At 42.5% G+C, this 25,471-nt stretch overlaps 1 protein-coding gene across 1 annotated transcript in view; it reads left to right on the top strand.

The window, feature by feature from the left end:
- CDC73 (cell division cycle 73) overlaps positions 1 to 25,471 on the top strand; it is a 476,174-nt gene that overhangs the window by 115,189 nt on the left and 335,514 nt on the right. Inside the window, exon 10 of the mRNA XM_030205684.1 lies at positions 18,430 to 18,494. Within this exon, the coding sequence (XP_030061544.1) occupies positions 18,430 to 18,494 (65 nt within the window). The remainder of the gene's footprint in view (positions 1 to 18,429; positions 18,495 to 25,471) is intronic.

A 25,471-nucleotide genomic window follows, 5' to 3' on the forward strand; every position in this document is an offset into this window, starting at 1 on the left:
GTTGCATTTCAGGTTCAAGTTTAGTCTTCAGTTACTTCAGAAAGACTTCGTGTTCAAGTTTTTTCACTTGGATTCTTCAAGAGTTAAGACGAGTTTGTGTTACAGTGAGCTGCTGCATTCCTCTCCCCTCCGTTTTACGGGGCTGGATTGAGACTTAAAATTCTGCCGGCACTCCCTCCCGCTTCGTGCGGCTGTAGGGCAGCTTTGTACCCCTCCCGCTTCGGCGGTGTTAGGGTCAGTCAGCTCCTCCCGCGGTTGCGGTTGCAGGATAAGCCAGATCCCCCCGCATCGGCGGGTGTGGTGTCCCTCCCCCGCTCCGCGGGGATGAGCTGGACGGATTCCCCTCCTCCACTTGTGTGGGGATGAGCTGGGTTAATTCCCCTCCCCCGTTTCGGCGGTGGTGAGCTGGGCAGAGTGTCCCTTCGTGGGTGTAATTCTCTAAGTGCTGAGTCCTGCGGATGGAGCTTTGATATCGACATACTGAGGAGTTTCCGGCAGCACATGACCACATATAGGGAGGCAAAAGTTTGCTCTCTATCTCCACCTGCTGGTAGATGGACACAACCCACCAGTCTATGGATTGATCAGCTATGATTAATGGAAAGAAAATTATCAGGTATGATTATACATAATTTTACCTTTTCCCTCCTGCCCCTTGTCAGACCCCAGTTCCAGCTTCAGACCCCTTCTCCCATCTGAGCACTCCCCTCTGGGCTCACCCACCCTCCCTCCCCAATCCCCTTGTCCCCTCTGAACACCCCCACCCCTTCTCCCATCTGAGCTCCCCCTCTCCCATCTGACCCCCCCCCCCCGACCCGGTCCCGTCCCCCCTCATGGAGAGCTGACAGAGCCCTGTCTCCTGCCATCACCCTTCGTTTTTTTTTTTAATCCATTGCAGCGACGCAGGCAGCGCTTCGCGTCTGCCCTGCGTGTGCTGTGAAGATAGAAAATCACCTCGTTAGCGTCGGCCCTTCCCCCGTTATGTCCCGCCCTCTTCTGAGGTAACTTCCTATTTCCTCGAGGGCGGGACACAACAGGGGAAGGGCCGACGCTAACGAGGTGATTTTCTATCTTAACAGCACACGCAGGGCAGATGCGAAGCGCTGCCTGATTCGCTGCAATGGATTTTAAAAAAATGAAGGGGGCAGGAGACGAGGGCTGTCCAGAGCACCCCCCACCCGCTGACACCCGGGGCGGACCGCCCCCACCGCCCCGCCCTTCCTACGCCACTGCTGGGAAGGGATAGAATTGAGACAGCAAGTGTACTCTCTGGATCCATCCAGTTTAATTATCGCTCGCCTACCTCAGCTATTGTTTTCATCTTAAGATAAATTACTCTGATAGAGGATAAAGTTGGGAAAGTTAACCCCACCATAATCTTTGGGTAACTTCAAGGTTACAGGGTCTTTTTTTTTTTCTGCCATAGAGCATAGGTTTTCGAAAGCTAATCAAAAAATGTATTGTTAGTCCAATAGATAAGGTGGTATCTTATTTTCTTTTCTATGTTTTATTTTATTTCTATTGATAACCATAAAATGTATGAAAATTTAATGGGGGACACATTTTAGTAAATATACATTTTTGGATATAAGAGTAATCTTAGATTTTCTTGTTGCCATGCAAGCATGGTCTAAAACTGGAAAGTAAGCTATAATTCAAAAGGTCATAACTGGAGGCTCAAAGAAAGTAGAGTCTGGAGTAACATAAAACATTTTTTCACAAGAAAGGGTGGTGGATTTGGTTTCTTCAAACAGCTTCCCATCAGAGGTGCTAGAGGCATAAACAGCAGAATTTTAAGAGCCTGGGATAAGTAACACAGGATACTTGTAAAGACCTGGAGGATATGTCGACAGTCAACCATGTTCTCTGGCTTTAACAGGAAGTTAAAAAAAAAAACAACAAAACAAAGTAGGCCATGCAAAGCCCCTCTAATCTGATGTCATATTTGTACTTTTATCCTATGATCAGTGCTACTTCCCTTTCCTTCCAGAATTACCTTCAGGAAGTAATTCTAATAGCACCTTTTGCACAGTAATAAATTATTAATGTCACAAATTTTAAACAATTCAGTTATCCTTCAATTTTTCCATTTTCTGTGGGACAAAATGAACCTGGTACAGTTACATTTCAAGTAAGAAAGTGGATGAGAGGATTTTTTTTATTTAATTTGATGCTACTTGAAGGTGGATATTGCTGTATTTTTCCCTTCCTATATATGACAGCTGAGAGATTTCTGTGCCCTCATGATGAAGGGATTTTTTTTTTTTCATGAAGGGGAGCTTCTGAGAGGATTGCAGTGCACTAACAGCTCCGTGCTTTAGTGCAGAGGTGGTGTCAGCAGGGAGGATGTGTCTGTCTTTTAGAAACTTCCAGTGCTTGAAATGAAACTGTTGTAAACATTTCTCTTGGTGTTCTGGTTTCCTTCACTTTTTTTTTTTTTAAACAAGAGGCAAAAGAGGATTACGAATGACATGGAGGGGGAGGAATTAGTGATTTTTTTTTTTTTTTTTGGTATGGTACCTTTGTTTTAATTTCTGCAGCACCTTCTGCTATTCACAACTCTTCCATCCTAGTTGCAGTTGCGTGCACACACAAATCTACTGTTGGTGTCATGCTCCCTGCTACTTGAGTTTGTAATCCAATTGTATGTATCCACTTTTCAGACACCCTGCAAGAATTTGTATTTCTTGGGGAACATTGCAGTTTTGCACAAAATGTCCTTTGTGATTGGCTGAAATGATTTCTCTTCACATGTAAACATATGCAATAATGTTATACCTTAATTTTAATAAATTATGTCAATATATCCCCACACAATACACACACTACCAAATCTAATATTTTTTTGGAAGGACCATCAGAAGGGCAAACCACAATCCATTATGTGATAGCAATTCAAACCCGTTTCTTCATGGGCCCAGTTTTATTTTCATTCAAAACTGTTTACTATAGTAAACTTAAGTATTCTCTTACCTTAAATCAATAAGCAAGAGACTATTCTGATGTGAGTCAATGTTTCAACAGGGAGGTTTCATGAAAATCCAGAAAAACTGAAATTTATATAATTTATATTATTCTGACATTTAATTCTTCCATGGTCACATACCAAAGAATTTCGTAAGAATCTATTCACTCTGCAGTCTTCTCTTTAGTTTTTTAAAGATGACGATGGTGTTTTTTGCTTTTATACTTATTCTATTTGTTCAGGTGGTGAGTTGGCTGAATTGCGTTATTACACTAACATCATCCATTCTAGTTACGGGTTGTAGATGGTAAAAAGCCATTATTTTTTATAGTTTAGAAAATATCCATAATTCCCCCCCCCCCTTCCTATAATTTTAGTAAAACTCTTCTGAAACAGTGAGTCTGTAAACCTTCAGTGCACTAAAAGGTAAAGTGGGAAAACCTCATGTTAAATAGCTGTCTCTGTGTCAGGCTGAAATGCATAAATCCTTTAACTTCTCTCATCGACCCATTTCTGTGAGAGGCACAATATGTCTTCCAGTGAGTTGGGCAGGCACATTTTAGTGTGTATAAAATGCATTACCTTTACATTGTAAGAGTGCAGTAAGGTTAAAGTATGTGAGTGGTTTGGATGTTCAGCAGATAATACTAAGTTGATACTTTTCTCATTCTTTCAATTTAGTGCTAAAGGTTGCATACAGCGTTTTTGGAATTAGAGTATTATTAAATAATTAGCAGTGCACTGTTTGATTTTGGGGTAGGAAAAATGTGACATTTGCCTCAAATCAGAAAATATCCCAAATTAGGAAGTTTTTAAGTTTGAAATTTAAATCTATACTTGAGCAGTTGATACCTTTTTTATTGGTTAGAATTTTTCTCAGAGGATTTGCAGGAGCTAATTTATATGGCTTCCACTACTTTATGTTTTGAGGAAGAGGAGTCCCCTTCCATAGAGAAGACGGAAGGTGGATCTCCTATTGAAGGGCATTCGAAGGCCAAGTAAGACTTTTCCTATGCACCAGGATATCAGGGATGTCATTCAGGTGCAGTGGGATGTGCCAGATTCCTCTCTTAGACCTCTAAGTGTATGGCTTGGCTCTATTCAGTCCCTGATTTGGTCAGATCCCTTCTGAAGCCTCTGGTGGTGGATGCAGTAGTCTTGGCAGTTACTAAAAGGAATACGGATGGTGGCACTACGCTTAAGGCTGTTTAGGATTGCCGTATGGAGGCTTTATTGAAGTGTGGTTTTGATATCTCTGCTTTGGCACTACAGGCAGCTATTTGCGGTTCCTTGGTATCTAGAGCTTGCTTTCGCTCGTCTGAGAAGGTCCTGGATAGATCTTTGGATGATTTGACTGTCATAGACGCCGAAGTGGCTAAGATTGAGATGGGATCGGCCTTTTTGGCAGATACTTTATTTTTTTTTTTAAATTCTTTATTGATTTTCAATTTCACAAGTACAACAACTTGCATAGGAAACACAGAAGGAAATAATATCAAGAATCAATTACAAAACACTTCCTTGTCTAAAATGACAATTTTCATTCTTTCTTAGACCTCAATTATGGAAGGGGGGGGGCGTTAAGAAACATGAGGAGAAGTTTTATAAACATAACTGTTTAGTTAAATAAATCGGCTAACCTTTATTCCACAAACTGTCTTAATTGGTGTGATGTTATTACACTGTGGGGGTCTGAATCCTCTTAGCTTTCACAAAAACTTTTAGCTGTGATGGTTCAGAAAAAACATATTTATTTCCCTGGTAGTTAACTCTGCACTTACAGGGATAAGCTAACAAGAATGATGCTCCCAAAGCTTTTACATTCTTTCTTAAATCCAAGAATTGTCTCCTTCTCTCCTGAGTTGCCTTCGCAACATCTGGGTACATCCAAATTTTTTGTCCATAAAACAATTTAACAGAATTCTTGAAATATAACTTAAACACATGATTCAAATCTTTCTCAAATACAAAGTGAACTAACAATGTTCCTCGGTCTGTAATCTCAAAATTCGAGTCCTCAAGAAATGCAGTTAAATTTTGAGGTTTCTGAGCCTCCCCTTGTGACAATCCTACAACATCTACAGTTGAAATTTTCTTTTGAGGTAAATAATATATTTTTGTATAAGGAGGTAACGTTGAATCTGGCAACTGCAGGATATCCTTCAAATACATTGAAAATAGCTCATTTGCTTTCAATAAAGGAGAAATGGGAAAGTTCAAAAGTCTCAAATTCAAACGTCTATTATAATTCTCCATTGACTCGATTTTCCTATGAATTATTTGTTTATCCTTAATTAAATTCGTCACTGAGGATTTTAAACCAGTCATTTCCTCATGTGTCTTTTGTGTTTGGGCATCCACATCATTCTTAATTTTCTCCAAAGATTGATCAAATTTTTCAATTTTACTCACTATTACAGCAAACTCTTTTGTTGAGTTTGAAACAGCTAACGTCAATGCCTGTACTGCCTTCCAGACCGCCATCAGGGTAATCTCTCCCAGTTCTTCCTGGGACCCTAAGTCCTCCCCGTCCGATCTTCGAGGTACCTTGTTGACCAAAATCCCACCAGCAGCGCCTTCCGCATCCAGCGGGGTTTCCGGCCCTCGAGTCGAAGCAGGGCAAGGAGGCGGGACCAACTCCGGCGGCGTGAGAAACCTCGCAGCCCAGGAACGCTGACGCTCCTCCATCGGGGCTCAACAGCGGGCTCGCCATGCCGGTCACTGGTGGAATATTCTGCCAGAGTCTATCGAGTGACTGCTGCACTGGGGTCGACGACATAGCCTTCGGCAACACGCTTTTCGTCGCCCCTTTTCTCTTGGTATGTGGCATGTTGTTGAGAGGAAAAGTTTCCAGCTACCACTCGTTTCCTCTAGCAGTACTCAGGCGGCCATCTTGTAATGTCCCCCTCCTGAGCTTGGCAGATACTTTATATGATTTGCTAAGAGCTTCAGCTAGGTCTATGGCTTTGGGAGTAACTGCAAGATGGTCTCTTTGGCTACGATGTTGGTCAGCGGGATGCGGCTTCTAAGTCTAAGCTCAGATTTCCCTTCTGAGGTTCTCTGGTGATGAGTTGCACAGCTTAGTCCGCAGTCTTAGAGATACTAAGGTTCCATGATTGCCGGAGGACTGACCTAGGGTGTCTGGGTGTGGCATATTTTCGAGCTATGGTCGGGGGTATGATTTTCATCCCTTTAGACCAGGTGGAGTAACTACGGTACCGCAGTCCCGATTCTTTTCAGTGGAATTGGTCCTTTTGAGGAGCTTGCTGAACGGGCAGAGACGCAGGAACCTCTTTCCAGTCTACTACGGTCCAGCATAATGAAGGTTTCCGGGCCCAATCTCTAATTCCTGTGGGAGCTCGCTTAGCACAGTTTTCATGGAGTGGTCCCACATTCCCTCTGATCAGTGGGTACTAGCGGTTATTCAAGAAGGGTATGCCTTAGAATTTGCGCATCATCTTCCAGACACTTTACTGGAGTCTCCCTGCCGGTCTCGCCTCAAGGCGAGTGTGGTCAAGTATACTCAAGGCTTTTCAACCTTCAGACTATTTTTTCAGTTCCCTCTTCAGAGCTCAGGCAGGATCAGTATTCCATTTACTTTGTCGTTCTAAAGCAAGAAGGTTCTTTCAGACCGATATTGGATCTCAAAGTGGTCAATTGGGAGTATCCGCTTTTCATATAGAGACTCTGTGCTTGGTCATAGTGGCAGTTCAGGCCGGAGAGTTTTTTTGCACTAGATCTAACAGAGGCTTATCTGCACATTCCGATTTGGCCCATGCATCAACGTTTTCTGCGCTTTGCGGTGTTGGGCAAGCATTATCAGTTTTGGCCTCACGACAGCCCTTCATATGTTTGCAAAGGTTATGGTGGTGGTAGCAGTGGCTCTCAGGAAGGAAGGAATCCTAGTTCATCCTTATCTGGACAATTGGCTGATAAGTCGTACCAGGAATGTGTAAGTCACGATTCATGTGGCTCACTTCCTACAATCTCTTGGGTTGTCAACTCGCAAAAGAGTTGTCTGCAGCCGTCTCAGTCGCTAGATTGTCTGGGAGTGTGCATCGACACTCGGCGGGGTCGAATATTTCTTACACAGGCCCGAATACTCAAGTTATAATTGTTAATTCAGCAGTTTTTGCAGAGATTGGTGCCTAAACCAACCTCTCCTCCTCCTCCCCCATTCTCTATTTCTGTGGATAACACTCTCATCCTTCCTGTCTCATCAGCTTGTAACTTTGGGGGTCATCTTCGACTCCTCCCTCTCCTTCTCTGCACATATTCAGCAGACTGCTAAAACCTGTCGTTTCTTTCTCTATAATATTACCAAAATTCGCCCTTTCCTTTCTGAGCACACTACCAGAACCCTCATCCACACTCTTATCACCTCTTGCTTAGACTATTGCAACTTGCTTCTCACAGGTCTCCCACTTAGCCATCTCTCTCCTCTTCAATCTGTTCAAAATTCTGCTGCACGACTAATATTCTGCCAGTGTCGTTATGCTCATATTAGCCCTCTCCTCAACTCAGTTCACTGGCTTCCTATCCGTTAACGCATACAATTCAAACTCCTCTTATTGACCTATAAGTGCATTCACTCTGCAGCTCCTCAGTACCTCTCCACTCTCATCTCTCCCTACATTCCTCCCCGGGAACTCCGTTCACCGGGTAAATTTCTCTTATCTGCACCCTTCTCCTCCACTGCTAATTCCAGACTCCGTTCCTTTTATCTTGCTGCACCATATGCCTGGAATAGACTTCCTGAGCTGGTAAGTCAAGCCCCATCTCTGGCCGTCTTCAAATCTAAGCTAAAAGCCCACCTTTTTGATGCTGCTTTTAACTCCTAACCCTTATTCACTTGTTCAGAACCCTTATTTTATCATCCTCACTTTAATATTCCCTTATCTCTTGTTTGTCCTAATTAGATTGTAAGCTCTGTCAAGCAGGGACTGTCTCTTCATGTTCAAGTGTACAGCGCTGCGTACGTCTAGTAGCGCTTTAGAAATGATTAGTAGTAGTCTTTGATAGTGTGGTGCCAGTGGCTGCTCAGGTTCATGGATGCACAGAATGTACGTCTTCTCTTTTCTTCTGCTTTGATATAATACTGGATCTGTCGAGCTTGTCAGGGGCTCTTAATTGGTTCTCTCTATAATCAGAGTTCAGTCTCCACCTGCTGGGAAGGAATGCACAACTCATCAGTCACATTCTGAGTTGGCCCGAGGGACTAAAGGAAAGCAAATTAGCAGGTATGAACTAAATTCTCCTGTTTTCTTCATTGTCTCAGGTCTGTCTGTAGCTTGGTAGACTTGGCTTCACTCTGTTTTACGCATATATTCTCTTTATGATTATTGCAAGTCCATTTACCCAGGTATTGCCAAGGCTAAGTTAAATGTCCTCAAACTCTTCAAAACACTTCGGTACATATCTGTCATGCCAAACTTTATGATCATATTGTTCCACTATTGCAACGTCTTCACTGGCTTCCTATTGAATTTCAAGTAAAATACAAAATTCTTGCAATAACACTCAGTTTTGCACACTGCCATTTCTTCTTATTTGCCTTCTTTTTCCCTATACACCCATCTTGCCCTTCGTTCAATTACTGATATAGGCTTGTTATACCTCACCCCTCAAAGGCACGGTAGGATATAGATCAGGGCTACTAATGGTGGTGTAGTGAATAAGAAAAATGTTGCCTTCATAATATCCATTGATACCAGTGGCCTGCACCAATTTGGCAAGCGAGCTAACAAAAAGATTAAAAAGGATAGGGAACAGGATTGAACCTTCAGTAACACCACAGGTAAGTGGATAGAAATCAGAAGAACCATCAGGAATGACAACAGTGAGTGATCTACTCTGGACATATAACCATTTATAGACTGTACCTGTAGTGCCAATATCTGAGAGATGAGATAAAAGGAGAGTATGATCAATCACATCAAAGGTTGCTGAGATCTAAAGAGGCTGCCAACGCAACATAGCCTTCATCAAGCTTATTATAGACTTCACTCAACAGTGCTGTTAAAATGGTTTCTAGTCTAAAACCAGACAGCGATCTGGAACGCTGTAAAGGCTTTCAGAGATCGGCTGACCAACCAAATCATTCAGACAGACAGTCAGGTTGCCATGTACTACACCAACAAGCAGGGGGGCACCGGATCTCGCCTTTGTTTCAGGAAGCTGTCCAGATGTGGCTTTGGGCACGCCTTCACGGCATGTTTTTCCAAGCCACTTATCTGGCAGGCGTAAACAGTCTGGCCGACAGGTTGAGCAGGATAATGCAACCTCACGAGTGGTCGCTGAGCATAGGTGTAGTCCGCAAGCTCTTCCGAGCATGGGGCACCCCCTCGGATCTTTTTGCCACTCAGGTCAATCACAAGGTCCCTCAGTTCTGTTCCAGACTTCAGGCCCTCAACAGAGTAGCGTCAGATGCCTTTCTCCTGCATTGGGGGTTAGGCCTTCTGTATGCGTATCCTCCCATACCTCTGGTGGAGAAGATTTTGCTGAAACTCAAGCGAGACTGCGGAACCATGATCCTGATTGCACCCTTTGGCCGCGTCAGATTTGGTTCCCTCTTATTCTGGAGTTGTCCTCCGAGGAACTGTGGAGATTGGACTGTTTTTTCCAACCCTCATCACCCAGAACGAGGGGTCGCTTCTACATCCCAACCTCCAGTCTCTGGCTTTCACGGCCTAGATGTTGAGAGCTTAGAAATCGCCTCGGGTCTTTCAGAGGGTGTCTCCGTCTTGCATCCAGAAAAGATTCTACGAAGAGGTGTTACTTTTTCAAATGGAGAAGGTTTGGATCCTCAGGAGCTTAGCCGAGATTGGGTGGCAGAGCCGGTGGTGGGAGGCGGGGATAGTGCTGGGCAGACTTATAAGGTCTGTGCCCTGAAGAGGACAGGTACAAATCAAGGTAGGGTATACACAAAAAGTAGCACATATGAGTTTATCTTGTTGGGCAGACTGGATGGACCGTGCAGATCTTTTTCTGCTGTCATCTACTATGTTATGTTGCTATGTTTACTCAGCCATCTGCTTTTTTTTTCTTTCTCGCACCCACCCTGTGGAACCCAATATCTAAGATTAGATGATTCCTATACCTCTTTTCGAGCTTCCTTAAACCTATTTTTTTCAAATTGGCTTTTGGACTTTAAGGTTCATTTTGGTTGGATTTTTGCGGTGGGGGGAGGAAACAGAAATGTAATTTATAATAGACTGCTTTATGCAGAGTGTACTTTGATCTGAGAGAGATGTTTGTGAACTGCTTGATTGGTCTTGAGTGAGTTTGCTTTCCTATCTATTTTATGGTGTTTCTTTTCTAATTTTAGTTTTGTTTTGGTTTTTATTTTAGCATATTATAAAACCATTTCGATTTGAATAAAGAGAAGCAGTATAGTAAACTCAATAAATGATAAAGGACTGAGGAAAGGGTAAGAAGAAGAAATAAGTTGACAGGAGTGAAAGTGCGAGATTAAAAGCTAGTATGCAGATAAGAGGTAAAGAAGGGAAAGTAGAGGTGAAATTTAACTGAGTGAATAGACAGAGAAAAAGGATGAAACGGAAAAATCATCTCAGACACAGATGTAGGAAAGGAAAAGATGGAATAAATGGAAAGGAGAGTGGAAGAGGACTTAAGAGAACCAACAAAAATAAAGTGTAAAGAGGTAAAGGAGATCAAGACCACACCAGTTTTGTATTTTCAGTTTTTAGTGATTAGAAAACGTCAGCCATGCGAGTATGCATTTCTTACATCTTTTGTGTTTCATTCAGTTTGGAGGAAAAACATTTCTTTTTATTCATCCTGTGTTGTACTACTCAGTGATTGTGGTTTGTCAGGGTTTCCATTTCTACTTTTTGGTCCATTCTGTAATTGGTGAGGCTGTGGCCACTGTATTAATTTAAATGATTTGAAACTGGTTCCCTCACAGGCTGTTTTAGTTCAGGAGTATACATACAGTAGCTTGGAGTTCAGTAGCAAACACAGTGGATGATATGGTTCCTACCAGAACACAGAAGAATAGGTGTACACAGAGTATGCACCATAAAAGCTTTTCCTAATGCATGGCTATCACTTTTGGTCTTTCAAATGTAAATGTTGGATATTGTAGAAGCCTGTTCCTTCCTGCTGTGATACTCTTCCACTTTGCTTTTATTTCCCCTGTCTGAACCATGGTATCTTGTTCCAGCTTCTCAGGTCTAAACCTCTGTGAAAGTGTGCTTAAGGGGAACTGGTATCTTCCTATACACGCCATCATGTGTATTCAGTACTACTACAGGGGCAATTCTACAACTGGACATATGATTTGGCGCCCTGAGGATGCTTGTTCTTATTTCAAATCAGCTGAAGCAGTATTTATACTAGTACAAATATTCCACAGTGTCTCCAGGTAGTCCCAGTTTCTGCGAATTTATTTATGTACAGACTCTCATGATTTCAGGTCTGGATGACATTCATTTCATTTTTAAATAGACTGAAGGAGGGGCCCTAAAGCTGCAAGAGGGAGCTGATTCAGGCTCCATTTTTCTCTAGTCCTAGACCATAGCTCTTTCATTTTTATAGCAGCAAAAAGGGTGCATCTGCTTTCTCATTGATGTGTTTTCCATAGGCATCTGAATGGGGGGGGGGGGGGGGTCAAGGTGCCGTGGCACTCCTAAAATTTTCCTCTTCCCCATTTCTGCCACTATCTCTCTATTAACTTTTTGCATAAACAACATAAACTGCCTTTTGCATCATTGCAAGTCATACCTTAACACTTGGGTACGATGCTAAACATATCAGAAACGCTGCCCAACCAATGCCCCCCCTCCATAAAAAAGGATTTCAATATAACCATTCTGGTGTTCCATTGCTCAATGTGTCTGCTCTTGCCATTTAACATAGATATCTCAGGAGCGAATGAACAACTGCAGTCTATTTAATCTCAGAGCTGTAAAATGTGACATTTGACACACATAGTCCACTTTAGCAAGCACCTGTGATGTAGATGGGAGGAAAGGCTGCTTCCACGCTACTGCCAACAATGAGCGGACAACGGTCACAATATGTAAAACCATTTGAGTGAATTTTCCTGGAAGCTCCTTTGGTTTAATATGAAAGTGCAGAACCCATAGATTTTGGTATGGGCATCCCTAGGACTTCTGAGATAGGTCAAAGACCATGTCCCATTATTTTGTTACCCTGGACAGAGCCACCAAATATGTACAAATGTTCCTATGTCACCACAAGCCCCCAGCAAGCATCAGAGACTGCTGGATAGATTTTATGAAGACTAACTGGAGTGAGATACCAATGGTACAGCATTTTATAGCCATTCTCTACTAAATGACTCGCTATAGACAGCTTAAGGAGGTGTTTGAATATCCCCTCCCATTCTTTGATTGTTTAGGTGATCCCCAATAGTCCCTCCCAAATGGCTATATACTTAATGGGACGGGCATTCTGCTGTAACAGTTCTTGATAAAATCGAGGCACACACCCTCACCCACTACTCCCATTAAGTGCAACCTTTAGTAGAGTCTTCTCTTGTATCAACTCTGATAGGACATGTTTGCTAAGAAAGTCAGACACCTGCCTATAGTAGAAGAGGTCTCAGGGACCTAGGCCAAATTCTTTAGCTAGGTCCGTAAAGGATATTATTTTCTCAGCCTCCACCGTTGGGCCCTGATTCACCTAGGCTCAGTAACGTGGGTCCTGGGCACCTGCGGAAAACCCCTGCACCACTGGAAAAGGTGAAGCTCGAAAATATTGGTGACCCTTCAGGAGGTGCTCCCTCGCTTGTAGTCAAGCTTCTGCAGTGATTTGCAAGTATGGGTTGGCTATTTTAATCATGGTGTGAATATCTCTTCCTCCTCCCCCCCCCCCCCCCCCCGGAAGCCATGGGAGCTGGGTATAAATGTCAGAAGAATAAGGCTTGTACTCAGCCCTTACCAAACTTTTATGATCATCTTTATGCCACCCCAAAAAGGATTTAAGCGGAGCTGTTAAATATCTAAATTGTGGGACTACCATACCCCCTCCCCCTTGGACTGATAGAGAACTGATTGCTGTACCTGAGAGCTCTTATGTCTCCAAATATATTGAAAGACTTTTTTTTATTAAGAGTGCGGAAACTTTTTTCGGGAAGCTGAATAGGAAGCACCTTAAATAGATAAGCAGATGTGGAAGAACCATCATCTTTACCCCCTGTATATGTCCCAACCAAGATACATGCATATTTTCCCATATCTCTAGATCAGCCCATATATAACCCTAAGTAGTGAGGGATAGTTGGCGTCCTACAAGGATCTTATCGCATAGTGGCCTATCTAAATGGCAAATTGGCACGCAACCAGGTGTTCTACGACTCACCTACTGATATATTTAAAATGTCAGATTTGATGGCATTACTCTTAAAGCCCGACACCTTACCATAGATAGCCAGAATAGATAGAATACTGGAAAGGGATTCATGTGGATTCGTAAGGGTCAACAGGATATCATCTGCAAACAATAATAGTTTAGTATAAACAGGGGCGCAACAAATGCCCTATATTAGCCTATGCTGCCGAATCTGTTGACCTAACTGCTACATTGCTATGGCAAACAAAAGGGGTGAGAGAGCACACCCTTGATGGGTGCCACATTGAAGTTCAAAATCATCTGTATACCCCCCCCCCCCCCCCACTAATCTGCAGACGAGCCAGCGGTTTATTATAGATTGAATGGATCAATCCTAGATGACAACCTTGGATGCTTATCTTCGACAGTGTGCTCATCAAAAAGATCAGGACACCCTGTGGAATGCTTTTTCTACATCTATCCTCAATAAGAAAGCAGGAGCCGCCTTGGTGGCTCACCATATCAGATGGAGGACTCTGCAGAATCAAACGTTTGACACCCCTCTATGAACCCTCCCCCCCCCCCCCCCCCCCCCTGCTTGATCATTTCACACCAACTGGCCCATGTAGATTTCCAACTGTGTCACTAATATTTTGATGAAGATTTTATAGTCCTTATGCAGAAGGGATATAGGCCTATAAGAGCCAGGCTGTCTGGGGTCCTTGCCTGGTTTCAAGATAAGGGTAACCCTTGCCATTCGCCAGGAAAGAGACAGCTCCTTCCCTTCCTGCAATATATTGAGGGTCTCTGTCAATGGCTTCGCCAACAGTTGCCTAAAGCATTTATAAAATCGATTTGTGTATCCATTGAGGCCAGGCGCCTTTCCCATGAGTAGGGACTTAATAGCCTCTAGTGTCTCCTCCTCCAATATTGGGTAGGAGAGGTGTTCAACCTACCCCAGGGAAAGCACTGGTAATTCAATATCTTGCAGGTACTGGGCAAATCTTGGTCCTCGCTGCATGCCAATTCTAGTGTATATAGCTTCCTATAGAAATCAGTAAATGTTTGTGCTATTGCCTGAGAGTCTCTACAGTTGTTCCCCTCGGAATCTTTTATTGAAGTAATTCTGTTATGCAGTGCTTTCTTATGTAGTTTAAATTCCAGAAGCCTCCCTACCCTATTGCTTGATTCATAATATTGCTGCTGGACAAATTGTAGCATTTCATATATTTCTTTTAGGTCTAAATCTCGCACAGCATTACATAAGCCCTCTAACTGGGACAGCTGTGACCTCGGTCCCATCCCCCATTTATGACATGATTCCAATTTGGAGAGTTGCTGTTGTAGAGTCTCCCTTAAACTCTCTCGCTCTTTACACCTGTGGGCAGTAAGGGAGATGATCTTGCCCCTCAAACATGCCTTAAAACTTTCCCAAAGTATGAGAGGAGAGTCCACTTTTCCAGTGTTGATCTGCAGGTACTCTCGTATTTTCCTATCTGGAGTGGATACATTTTGCGGGTCCAAAAGGTGGCCATCTGCAAAACACCAGAAGTGCCTACCAAAGCAAGTAGAAGCACAGTTCAAGGAGAAGAAGACTGGAGCGAGGTTGGACCATACCCTTAGCTGAATGGATACCGCAGCAATCCGTGGTATCAGTTCACGACTTACCCCCCCCCAAAATCAATGCGAGAGTAGGAGTCATGAACTGCAGAATAGCATGTGTAATCTTGGGTTGAGGGATAACAACCACGCCATGGATCCAGTAGATCCCACATATCAAAAAGCATCTGTAGGTGCTTCCTATCAGTCTTCCCATATTGGACTCTTGGGGTCGAATTATCAAGCTAAGAATCAAAAGTTGTTAAAGTTCCCTCCTTAAATAAGGTGACCCTTGGCCCTATTCCTAAGTAAGATATCTATCTCTTCAAGGAAAATAGAGCATGCCACAGCAATCTTCGTGCATGAGGGGTTCCAGAAGTGGGGCTGGACATTACAGCTCAAGAGCAGATGAGATCTATATGTCATCAGTTCTTGCAGACAGCTGAACTTGGGTGAGAGTTACCAGAAATCGAATTCGAGCATGTGCATCGAGCCTTGGGGCCTAGGGTTAGAGAGAGACCTAAAGATATTGTGGCATATTTCTTGAGATTTCACCTGAGTGGATACTGAAGGCAGCGTATCAGGTGGGCCACATCTGGGAAGGCTCTAAGGTAGAACTGTTTGCTGATATGTTGGCGCTGACCTGGAGGAAGTGCAGAGAATTTTGAGATATAACACACTGTCTTGCCTCCCATAATGTGTGATATTGATGGCTCTACCCATTTGGCCTGTCCTTTACTCTCCAAAATAAGCAATATAAGGTGGCTATGCCATCTGAAGTGTTCATCTTGCTCAGAGAAGCAAAACTGTGGTCGCTTGCGGAGGACAGTGATCAGAGTACTATTGAGGGACCTTGTCAGCTGACAATGGCGCAACGATTGAGGCAGACAATTCAGAAGGGAAGAAAGCTTCAACACAAGTCAGATGGCCCATCAATTGAACTGGATCAACCAAGCTGAGTCTTTATCCTACTGTAAACTGGTTATTTTTTCAATTGTTAACAGGATGATGTTCTAGGAAAACTAATCAACCTGTAACAAGCAGTTCTTATTTGTTGCAGTTGCTAGATTCTGTTCTGTAATGGTTTAGTAAACAACCTGTAATGGGCATATAAGTTGTTATGGAGTAAGGGTCCCTCAGTCATGACGGGACACAAGTAGCTGGTTGATTGGGTGGGGTTTGAGGGGGAGGCCTAGTGTGAGGATGTCACTTCCTTTGAGGGCCCTTGTTCAGCTGGGCTCTAATATGGTTGGGTGTGGTAGGGGAGTGGTTGGGGTTACAATGTGTTGGGTATTTGAGGTATTTAATGGGGTTTCTTATATGCAATGTAGACTAAATATGGGGTCCGGACTTTCTTTGGCTGGTCTCATTGGTTGCTTTTTCTCAACAACTTCATACTGGGTGCACTAAAAATTAATTTGCATACTCTGAATGTGAGAGGTTTGAATATCTTTCGCAAGCATCAATTGCTATTCAAAGAGATTGGTAGACTACAGGGAGCGATCTGCTTTATAAAAGAGACTTATCTTAAACCCTCCTATGAACATCTAATTAAATACATAAGTATTGCCATACTGGGAAAGACCAAAGGTCCATCGAGCCCAGCATCCTATTTCCAACAGTGGCCAATCCAGGTCACAAATACCCGGCAAGATCCCAAAAATGTACAAAACATTTTATAGTGCTTATCCCAGAAATAGTGGATTGACCCCAAGTCCATTTAATAATGGTCTATGGACTTTTCCTTTAGGAAGTCGTCCAAACCTTTTTAAAACTCCACTAAGCTAACCACCTTTACCACATTCTCTGGCAATGAATTCCAGAGTTTAATTACATATTCAGTGAAGAAACATTTTCTCTGATTTGTTTTAAATTTACTACATTGTAGCTTCATCGCATGCCTCTTAGTCCTAGTGTTTTTGGAAAGCGTGAACAGACGCTTCACATCTACCCGTTAAACTCCACACATTATTTTATAGACCTCTATTATATCTCCCCTCAGCCGCGTTTTCTCCAAGCTGAAGAGCCCTAGCCGCTTTAGCCTTTCCTCATAGGGAAGTTGTCCCGTCCCCTTTATCATTTTCGTCGCCCTTCTCTGCACCTTTTCTGATTCCACTATATCTTTTTTGAGATGCGGTGACCAGAATTGAATACAATATTCGAGGTACGGTCACACCATGGAGCGATACAAAGGCATTATAACATCCTCACTTTTGTTTTCCATTCCTTTCCTAATAATACCTAACATTCCATTTGCTTTCTTAGTTGCAGCAGCACACTGAGCAGAAGGTTTCAACGTATCATCGACGTCACCTAGATCCCTTTCTTGTCTGTGACTCCTAACGTGGAAACTTGCATGACATAGCTATAATTCGGGTTCCTCTTTCCCACATGCATCACTTTGCACTTGCTCACATTAAACATCATTAGACGCCCAGTCTCGTAAGGTCCTCTTATAAATTTCACAATCCTCCTGCGATTTAACGACTTTGAATAACTTTGTGTCATCAGCAAATTTAATTACTTCACAAGTTACTCCCATCTCTAGGTCATTTATAAATATGTTAAAAAGCAGCGGTCCCAGCACAGAGCCCTGGGGAACCCCAGTTACTACCCTTCTCCATTGAGAATACTGACCATTTAACCCTACTCTCTGTTTTCTATCTTTTAACCAGTTTTTAATCCACAATAGAACACTACCTCCTATCCCATGACTCTCCAATTTCCTCTGGAGTCTTTCATGAGGTACTTTGTCAAACGCCTTCTGAAAATCCAGATACACATCAACCGGCTCAACTTTATCCACATGTTTGTTCACCCCTTCAAAGAAATGTAGTAGATTGGTGAGGGACGATTTCCCTTCACTAAATCATGTTGACTTTGTTTCATTAATCCATGCTTTTGAATATGCTTTATACTTTTGTTCTTAATAGTCTCTACTATTTTGCCCGGCACCGACATCAGACTCTCCCCATATTTTTCTAGCTTCCAATAAGAGAGTTGTTAAAACTAACAGGGTGGGTATATTAATTGCTCAGCATATTAACCCTCAGGTTCAAGATATTGTCCGGAACAAACAAGGGAGGTATCTACTATTAAATTCATCAGGAGTTACACTTTGTTTAATCTTTATGCACCTAATCTCATTACAAACTGTTTCCAATCATAAATGAGAATAAAAAGGAAAAGTTAAAAATTTTTGCCAACAGCACAGTGTGGTGGTGCTTTGTGTAGGTAGATCAGGCTTTGCCCAGCACATGGTTCCTGTAGTAACACAATCAGTGCAGAAAGTGCTAGGTTGTCAGTACTTACTTCAGCTTGGGGTTGCGTAAAGCGCTGATAGCATTGCTGCACAAAGGCATCTTTGTCTTCTGATCATTGTGGCAAAGGTTTTGGAACTGGTGCCATGCAAATGGATTCCAAAGCTTTTGGGGCCCAAAGGGTAATGTACAAAGTGATTGGCAGTACTGGGGTTTTAATGAACCTTTCTATAGTCCAAAAGTTTACATATCCACATAAACTAACAGTAGACCATTTTTTCTTTCCAGAAACGGAAGGCTTCAAGATTGATACTATGGGTACTTACCACGGGATGACTCTGAAGTCTGTGACGGTAAGTCCTGAAGGTATTCCTCTGTGTATTTTGCAGTTGATAGGATTTTATTGAACTACCTGTACATTTGATAGCATTATAGCTTATTTCTCTAGAAACATGAGTTGTTTGAAGATATTGGATATCTAGATGGGGAGGGATTTGTAGATGCTGTTCCAGGGGAATATATCAGGTTTGGTGTCAAAAATGTTTTCTTTTCTGGATTTGTAACTGGCATTTTTCTTTCTTTGCATCATCACAGCAAATGGTTGCCTGAATTTGAAGTGGAAACTTGAAGTTGGTTGAATTTTAATTGGTTGATGCTGGTTAAAAAAAAAAGTGCCTCATCTTTTCTAGAATATGCTTTAAATCTATTTCTAGTGTTTTGGGCATCCTTTACAGCAGTATGTTTTGTTGAAGGTTGGTCAGTTCTTTTCTCTGTCATCCATACACATGGATGGGATATATTTGCACACGGATGGCTGGCAAACACACAGAAATGGACCAACAGTTGGCAGCCTCCCTCAACATCCCCTTCCCCCAACTCGTACTCACTACCCCCGCCTCAGACTTGCTTATCGAAGATGAGGCCAGTTCAGGGGCTAATGGTGGTAGGAGTAGCAGCAGCATGATATTAATATGCATGGAACATTGGTGCACTTTCTTCTCCCATGTCCCGCCCTTTTCTGGCTTTCACATAAGGGGAGGGGCCTAGGAGAGCAATATGCATTGATGGTTGTCTGCTTCTTTAATACCATGGTGTTGCAGCTGCTTCAACCTCCATTGGATCCTGGACGGGCCTGACTTCAGTAAGTTTATATCCCTAGGGATGAGGGGAGCATTGTTTGGGGGAGGGGCGGAAAAGAGGAGCAAAAGCTCAGGAGCAAAGGAAAACATGCATCTAAGTCTGTGCATGAAATCCACTGAAATACAAAGAAAGTAGCCCATTGTCAATGTAAGAAGTTGTTAAATATTTACTTGTGACTTTCAGGGCACTTACTGATATGACTTTCCTGCACCACACAGTTTATTTGTGTTTTCAGAGTGTAGAAATAAGGGAGCAAATGTGTCATATACTTTGAGGCTTGGTGCTCTGCTGAGGAGGTCTCAAGAGTTGGATATGGTGGGAAGCAAAGGTGGAGGCAGGCATTTTGCGGGGTACTCTTAACTATCCTTTTACCCCGGAGAAGCACTATTGTTAGTTTTTCTAATTATGAAGGATATATATACTGCATTTAATTGAACTGTTTTGTATAGAGTATTCAACACAAAGTCATTAAAATATTTTTAGTGAGTTTTGTCACAGAAATAAGCTAAATGAATCCTGCCTCAATGAATGAAATTAATCACATAACTGAAATCTGGCAAAAAAAATAATGAACTTAAGGTTTTGGAAAGTGCACCTCAGTTGAAATGACAGGCTTTGCTAGGAAGGTATGCTTATTCACCAGCAGATAGAAAAAACCTTCTTTGGCTTTCTCTTGGTTCTTAAGGAATGCAGAGTGCAGACGGATATTTTATTTATTTATTTATTTATTTATTTATAGCATTTATAGCCCACACTTCCCGCACCCACAGGCAGGCTCAATGTGGCTTACAGTAATCTACAGAAATCATACATCAATTAGAACTATTAGATCAGTCAGCAGAGTTGGTTATATGTTTCAAGAGAAATTTTATTTACAGGTAAAAGGGGTGGCCACAGGGGCAACTGTAGCCCGCAAGGTGACTTTTCCATATATGGGAGAATTTGAAAAGAAATTTATCAATATAGATATATGACCAATATATTTTTCTGAATTGCCTTCACCATAGGATCTGGAAGAAGCACTGGATTGGCCATATGTTTTTGGTCTAGGAAATGGTTAAGTACAGCCCAGAGTGCAGAACCAGATATGGGGCACCTTTTTGACCAGATGGCTTTGGCCACAGTACAGTTTTCCTTCAGCCTTGTGGTTAGCTTCAGTAGCCTGAAACAGCAGTTTGGAAATAGTGTTTCAGCAATTAAAGGAAAGGCAATCTAGCATTTTTTTAAATGTTGTGGATTACAGATGAATGCATTGCGACTATCAAACTGATTTTTATCTTGAACCCCTTGTGAGTAGAGCATGTCCTGTAAGGTTAATGACACGAACTTGAGAAGTACATTTGTCTGATTGCTAATTGGTTTTAACTTTTGAGATATATATTGGAAAGGGAACAGTTGTGTGGTTTATTTGTAGCAGGGCTTCTCCAGAGCATTCTGAATTTAATATTTTTTTTTTCTGGGGCTGCTGTACTAACTACCTGACTTCAGTGATCATTGCTGTGTGGAACCACAGATCAAGGAATGCGTTTTATAAGTTTTCACGTTGTTGCCTCTGATGTGGTATGATCTGCCAGCCTCTGCAGTTCTGCTCCTTGGTGTTCTGTGTAGAAGACTTAGCATCACTTGTATGTTGTGATCTGTAACTTGGTTTGAGAGTGTCTTTCATAGTTTCCCCTTGCAGAGGACAGTAGAATTTTTTTTTTCCCTCTTCCTGGCCTCCAGTGGCATTTTAGGTATTTCCAAAGGAACTTTTAGACTTTTATAGTGGTGGTTGGTTTGTCTTCCTTCTGTTTAGGTTCATGTTTGCCATTGAAAAGGTTTACCACTTCTGTGATAGAGGCGAGTCATGATGTAAATATTTATCTTGATTGTTTTCCAGTAAAGTGTGTTTTCAAAGCATACTTGGACTTCCAGATTTGTGTATACAGATTGAGTTCTTATTAAACCACTACATAAAATAGTACTTTCACATGCAACAGTTGTTTTTTTTTTTTTTTTTTTTTTTTTTTTGATGGACCATCCCCAAACTAGTGGGTCAGTGACTGCAGCTGCTTGAAATAATTAATTTCTTAGTGTAGGGAACTGGGCATCCCATGTAAGGGAAAATGCATTGGTGCTTAGCATGAGGAAAATCTAACCACTGGGATTAATGGGTTAATTTATCATTTCTTGAAAGCTCTCTTGTGCAGCTAGATTGCAAGTCAGCAGTGTACTAGAACTAAGCTGTAGACTTCACTTGTCATGGATACTATGAAATTTGCTTGTGCTAACAAAAATATATGTATATATAATGATCTGGATTGTCTTTAATTCTGTTTTGTGCCTTTCGTTGCTCAAGGCTGTCATAACACTTATTTATCTGTCATGAAATGCTGAGGAAATTCTACAGTGGGTCCAGTATTAAAAGTTGAACAGTCTGACTTACTTATATGAAAGCATTGTCAGCAAGCACATCTGTCGTATCTGTATGAGCAGTGGAGTTCCTCAGGGGTTAGTGCTGTGGCCTATTCTGTTTAATATATTTGTCGGAGATATTGCTGAAGGGTTGGAAGGAAAGGTATGCCTTTTTGCGGATGACACGAAAATAGCCAATAGAGTGGATACCCTGGAGGGAGTAGAAACGATGAAAAGGGATCTCCGAATGTTAGAAGAATGGTCGAGGGTCTGGCAGTTAAAATTTAATCACTGCACAATACGTGGGGTATCTTATTCCCACCTGGTTTCAATTATTCATAAACTGATTTTCTCAACTAGAAACCGTTGAAAATTTTATTTTTCTTTTTTTGAATATGCTCTTAAATCATAATATACATACTTGTTTACTCATTCTTCTATATAGTGCTTATTGACAGAGTTTATCTAATAGATAGACTCTATTAAATAATACGGTGCTCAGCTGTGCGTATCGTCAATCACTACGAATGATTGAACATACAAAATGAGTCTGCATACATCATTGCACTTAGTCCCTCCCAACCTCTAGTAACATACATAGTAACATAGTAGATGATGGCAGAAAAAGACCTGCACGGTCCATCCAGTCTGCCCAACAAGATAAACTCATATGTGCTACTTTTTGTGTATACCTTACCTTGATTTTGTACCAGTCCATTTCAGGGCACAGACCGTATAAGTCTGTCCAGCACTATCCCCGCCTCCCACCCCCCGGCTCTGGCACAGACCGTTTAAGTCTGCCCAGCACCATCCCCGCCTCCCGCCACCGGCTCTGCCACCCAATCTCGGCTAAGCTCCTTAGGATCTATTCCTTCTGAACAGGATTCCTTTGTTTATCCCACGCATTTGAATTCCGTTACCGTTTTCATCTCCACCACCTCCCGCAGGAGGGCATTCCAAGTATCCACTACTCTCTCTGTATCGTATCACCCCTTTTTCTCCTTTCCTCCAGAGTATACATGTTCAGGTCATCAAGTCTCTCCTCATACATCTTGTAACGCAAGTCCCATACCACTCTCGTAGCTTTTCTTTGCACCGCTTCAGTTCTTTTTACATTCTTAGCAAGATACGGCCTCCAAAACTGAACACAATACTCTAGGTGGGGCCTCACCAACGATTTTAACTTTCAACAATTTTTTATTGATGACAGTCTAATAAAACAAACACCTTGACAAGCAGCAAAATAGTCACATCAGATATATCAGTCACAGTCATGTGCATACAGTCATCATCATTATTTTCCATATATATATATACCATTTATCCCTATCCCCCCCTCGTTATACCCCCCACTCATATCGAATCGGCTTTACTGCTACTTTCCTCCAGGAGTCTGAGCTTGGAAAGCCCCCATAGGTTCCGATCGTTTCTCAGCCGATCGATTTTCAGATAATCAAGACAAACATTTCCAACATTGCATGTTATAACAGTAGGCATACAGTGGGGGAAATAAGTATTTGATCCCTTGCTGATTTTGTAAGTTTGCCCACTGACAAAGACATGAGCAGCCCATAATTGAAGGGTAGGTTATTGGTAACAGTGAGAGATAGCACATCACAAATTAAATCCGGAAAATCACATTGTGGAAAGTATATGAATTTATTTGCATTCTGCAGAGGGAAATAAGTATTTAATCCCTCTGGCAAACAAGACCTAATACTTGGTGGCAAAACCCTTGTTGGCAAGCACAGCGGTCAGACGTCTTCTGTAGTTGATGATGAGGTTTGCACACATGTCAGGAGGAATTTTGGTCCACTCCTCTTTGCAGATCATCTCTAAATCATTAAGAGTTCTGGGCTGTCGCTTGGCAACTCGCAGCTTCAGCTCCCTCCATAAGTTTTCAATGGGATTAAGGTCTGGTGACTGGCTAGGCCACTCCATGACCCTAATGTGCTTCTTCCTGAGCCACTCCTTTGTTGCCTTGGCTGTATGTTTTGGGTCATTGTCGTGCTGGAAGACCCAGCCACGACCCATTTTTAAGGCCCTGGCGGAGGGAAGGAGGTTGTCACTCAGAATTGTACGGTACATGGCCCCATCCATTCTCCCATTGATGCGGTGAAGTAGTCCTGTGCCCTTAGCAGAGAAACACCCCCAAAACATAACATTTCCACCTCCATGCTTGACAGTGGGGACGGTGTTCTTTGGGTCATAGGCAGCATTTCTCTTCCTCCAAACACGGCGAGTTGAGTTCATGCCAAAGAGCTCAATTTTTGTCTCATCTGACCACAGCACCTTCTCCCAATCACTCTCGGCATCATCCAGGTGTTCACTGGCAAACTTCAGACGGGCCGTCACATGTGCCTTCCGGAGCAGGGGGACCTTGCGGGCACTGCAGGATTGCAATCCGTTATGTCGTAATGTGTTACCAATGGTTTTCGTGGTGACAGTGGTCCCAGCTGCCTTGAGATCATTGACAAGTTCCCCCCTTGTAGTTGTAGGCTGATTTCTAACCTTCCTCATGATCAAGGATACCCCACGAGGTGAGATTTTGCGTGGAGCCCCAGATCTTTGTCGATTGACAGTCATTTTGTACTTCTTCCATTTTCTTACTATGGCACCAACAGTTGTCTCCTTCTCGCCCAGCGTCTTACTGATGGTTTTGTAGCCCATTCCAGCCTTGTGCAGGTGTATGATCTTGTCCCTGACATCCTTAGACAGCTCCTTGCTCTTGGCCATTTTGTAGAGGTTAGAGTCTGACTGATTCACTGAGTCTGTGGACAGGTGTCTTTCATACAGGTGACCATTGCCGACAGCTGTCTGTCATGCAGGTAACGAGTTGATTTGGAGCATCTACCTGGTCTGTAGGGGCCAGATCTCTTACTGGTTGGTGGGGGATCAAATACTTATTTCCCTCTGCAGAATGCAAATAAATTCATATACTTTCCACAATGTGATTTTCCGGATTTAATTTGTGATGTGCTATCTCTCACTGTTACCAATAACCTACCCTTCAATTATGGGCTGCTCATGTCTTTGTCAGTGGGCAAACTTACAAAATCAGCAAGGGATCAAATACTTATTTCCCCCACTGTATCTATACAAACCCAGCAATTGCCGAATGATAGGTACTACCTTCAAACTTTTAACCGTTGTATCCCCTTACCCTATTCCTATCCTCCCCTCTATTCCATCCCGCGCTTCCCTGCAGTACCTTCATGATAATAAGAGTTATGGCCAATAGGGGAAGATGGATATGAAGCTCTGTTAACAGTTTATTCTATATCTCCGCCTGCCCTCCCTCTCTCCCTTGGCCTCATATAAGAGATCATGAGACCACACTTAATTATCTCTACGTTATAATAATCCTTTTGGTGGCCCATCGCAATCTCCCCCCCCCCCCCCACTGTACCCCTTGAATATTACCTCCCCCCCCCTCCCCCTCCATTCATTCCACATTCATCCCAATTCATTCAATACCTGACTTCTAACTTTAGGAGCTATAACATTTAAATATGCTTTCCATGTTTTAATAAATTGTTGCCTCCGTTTTGGCGTGTATCGAGCACCTCTTTCCTCCCAGAGCATAAGCGCATGCAGTTTATTCCTCCAATACCAGTATGAGGGCGGTATGTCCATCAGCCAGTGATTCAATATGCATTTTTTCCACAGAATGCAGGATTTACTTAGGAATAACTTCTCTTCCCTTGTCCCTGCCGCCCACACCAATGATGAACTAAACATTATCCGTTCAAATGTGAGTTGTACCCTAAATCCCAAAATCCCTGAAACAAACCGA

This window comes from Microcaecilia unicolor, chromosome 6, assembly GCF_901765095.1.
Source record: "Microcaecilia unicolor chromosome 6, aMicUni1.1, whole genome shotgun sequence".
Classification (NCBI taxonomy): Eukaryota; Metazoa; Chordata; class Amphibia; order Gymnophiona; family Siphonopidae; genus Microcaecilia; species Microcaecilia unicolor.